The sequence below is a fragment of the Eimeria tenella genome, genomic scaffold (genome assembly GCF_000499545.2).
Source record: "Eimeria tenella Houghton genomic scaffold, Eth_scaff101, whole genome shotgun sequence".
NCBI lineage: Eukaryota > Apicomplexa > Conoidasida > Eucoccidiorida > Eimeriidae > Eimeria > Eimeria tenella.
Window position 1 is genome coordinate 5,221 of NW_013541460.1, and position 2,769 is coordinate 7,989.

A 2,769-nucleotide genomic window follows, 5' to 3' on the forward strand; every position below is an offset into this window, starting at 1 on the left:
GCTGGCTAGCTAGCTAGCTAGCTGGCTAGCAAGCTATCTGGCTAGCTGTCTAGCTGGCCAGCTAGCTGTTTATTTATTTTCCACCTGGCTAGCTCGCCAGCTAGCGTGTTAGCTAGCTAGCCAGCTAGCTATCTGATGATCTATCTGGCTAGCTAGCTAGCTGTTTATTTATTTGCCAGCTAGCTAGCTAGCTACCTCGCTAGTTACAAACAGAATCCGAGGCTGCTGGGGGAATCCCTAGAAATCAAGTAAGACTGTTTTTCCACTTAGGAATGCGTCTACAGCTCCAACTACGCAGCTGAGGCCCTTGCTGCTGCTGCTGCTGCAGCACGCAGCGACAGCTGCAGCAGCAGCAGCAACAGCAGCCATTGCTGCAGAAGGCTCTGCAGGGTTCTGGCCGCGGCTCCTCCGTGTGGAGAAGGAAGCAAAGAGCTGCTGCCTTGCACGCTCACTTTCGCAGCAGCAGCAGTAGCAGCAGCCCAGTGCTGCTGCTGCTGCTGCTGCTGCTTCCACCTGAGTCCCTGCTGCTCACTTGCGCTTTTCCGGCTGCCGCACAAATGCCCAGCTGACAGCAACTTTCTGTCCGAGCAGCTCCTGGCCGTCCATTCCTGCGCAGCAGCGGCCCCACACACGCCGCCGCTCCTGCTGCTGCTGCTGCTGCTGCTGCTGCTGCTGCTGCTGCGTGCAGCTTCCCGCGCACGCCGCGGCACCGCGCGTCGCCGCGGCGGCCCGCGGCGCAGCAGCAGCAGCTGAGCTTTTAATTAATTTATTGACTTATTTATTTATTTAATTTAATTAATTAATTTAATTAATTAATTGAAAGCCCACCCTCTATTGCTGCCTGCGCCTCGTCGTAAGTCTCATACTCCACAAAGGCGTAGCCCTTCACAAAGCCAGACCGCCGGTCCAAATTCATGTGCAAATTCTTTATGGCCCCTAAGCAGCAGCAGCAGCAGCAGCAGCAGCAGCAGCATTGGAATTGCAGCAGCAGCAGGAGTGGCAGCAGCGGCAGGAGCAGCAGCAGCACTGGAGCTGCAGCAGCAGCAGGAGTCGCAGCAGCGGTAGCAGCAGCGGCAGTACAGGAGTGGCTGCAGCAGCAGGAGTTGCAGCAGCAGCAGCCGCAGCATGAGCAGCACCTGCGGCAGCAGCTGTAAAAGCAGCAGTTGAGCAGCAGTAGCGGCAGGAGTAGCCAAAGCAGCAGGAGTAGGAGCAGCAAAAGAAGCAACAGAAGCAGCAGCAGCAGCAGCGGCCCCAGCGCCCTAAACCCTAAACCCTAGAACGCAGTCTACTGCTGCAGCAACCAGCAGCTGTTAAAGCAGCACTGAAGTGAGGGTTTAGGGTTTGGCCAGCGCAGAAGCTAGGCGCCCTCTGGGCTTAGGGCTTAGGGCTTAGGGTTTAGGGTTTAGGGTTTAGGGTTTAGGGTTTAGGGTTTAGGGTTTAGGGTTTACCGAAGGCGTCGAAGGCTTCGTGAATGTCTTCTTCCTGGGCCTCCTCGTGGATGTTTGTAGCCACCACAATCCAGCCCTCAACAGCTGCAGCAGCAGCAGACGCAGGTGCAGCAAAAGCAGGTGCAGCAGCAGCAGCAGCACGAGCAGCAGCAGCAGCACCAGCAGCTCAGTCGGGCCGCACGGCCTGCGGCGACACCAGCCGCGGACGTACACCCGCAGCCGCAGCAGCAGGCTCAGTTGCTGCCACAGCAGCAGCAGCAGCAGCAGCAGCAGCAGTCCCATCAGCAGGCGCCCAAGCAGCCGCAACCCCTGCAGCAGCAGCAGCAGCTCCAGCAGCAGCCGACGCCGCTGTCCGCACAGCCCTCCGCCGCCGTGCCTGCCGTTCCCCCAGCAGCCACAGCAGCAGCAGCAGCAGCAGCAGCAGCTGGGGTGTACGTACACCTGGCGGGCGCGGGCCCCTTGTCTTTGCCCCTCCGTTTGCCTTCTGCTGTCTCTTCGAGCCTTTCGAAAACTCCGCCCTGGCCGGCATATCGATCGTCTCTGCTGCTGACGCCTTCGCGCATGCCGCGGCCCTGCAGCAGCAGCAGCAGCAGCAGCAGCAGCAGCAGCAGCGGCAGCGGCAGCGGCAGCGGCGGGGCGGTGGGGGCAGCGGCAGCAGCGGGGGAGCAGCTGACAGTGAGGGACGCAGGGGGGCAGCAGCAGCAGCGGCTGAGGAAGCAGCAGCAGCAGCAGCAGCGGCAGGGAAACGACAGCAGCAGCAGCTGCTGCTGCTGCTGCGCTAAACCCTAAACACTAAACCCTAAACCCTTAAGCTTCGAGGGTCCACGCGGCCCACCTTCTGTCGCAACCCTCTGGAGAGGGAGGCAGAGCGGCGATCTTCTGCTTCTGCCATTTCTGCTGCTGCTGCTGCTGCTGCTGTTCGTCTCGCTGCTGCTGCTGCTGCTGCTGGTACCGCTGCTCCTGCAGCGATTCTTCCCTGCCTGCAGTTGTTGCCGCTGCAGTCTGTCCCTGGTTTCTATATTTGTGGCGAAGCACGGAATGAGGGTTTAGGGTTTAGGGTTGAGGGTTTAGGGTTTAGGGCTTAGGGGAGGCCGACGGCTGGGGCCCCCCGCGGAAGCCCTTGAAGGCAGTAAAGAGCGAGATGAACCTAAAACCACTTTTTAGGGTTTAGGGTTTTGCGCTTTAGCTATTGGTGTTTAGCTTTTGAAGGTTTAGTCAAGGGTTTAGTGTCGCAGTAGTGTGCTGCTGCTCCGTGCATGCAGCAGCAGCAGCAGCCTCGAACGCTGCGCTGCAGCAGCAGGGGCCTCGGATTTGGCAGCAG

At 59.6% G+C, this 2,769-nt stretch overlaps 2 protein-coding genes across 2 annotated transcripts; one reads left to right on the top strand and one right to left on the bottom strand.

Moving 5' to 3' along the window:
- Positions 1-528: 528 nt before the first annotated feature.
- ETH_00025315 (RNA binding motif-containing protein, putative) lies at positions 529-916 on the bottom strand (the record flags this gene model as incomplete). Its single annotated transcript, XM_013372632.1, has 2 exons — positions 529-608; positions 829-916. 2 exons carry the CDS (start codon positions 914-916, stop codon positions 529-531), a joined length of 168 nt encoding a protein of 55 aa, XP_013228086.1.
- Positions 917-1,471: 555 nt separating this feature from the next.
- Positions 1,472-2,230, top strand: ETH_00025320 (uncharacterized protein; the record flags this gene model as incomplete). The annotated part of the gene is made up of 1 exon (XM_013372633.1): positions 1,472-2,230. The coding sequence occupies one exon, from the start codon at positions 1,472-1,474 to the stop codon at positions 2,228-2,230; it is 759 nt and encodes a 252-aa protein (XP_013228087.1).
- Positions 2,231-2,769: the final 539 nt, after the last annotated feature.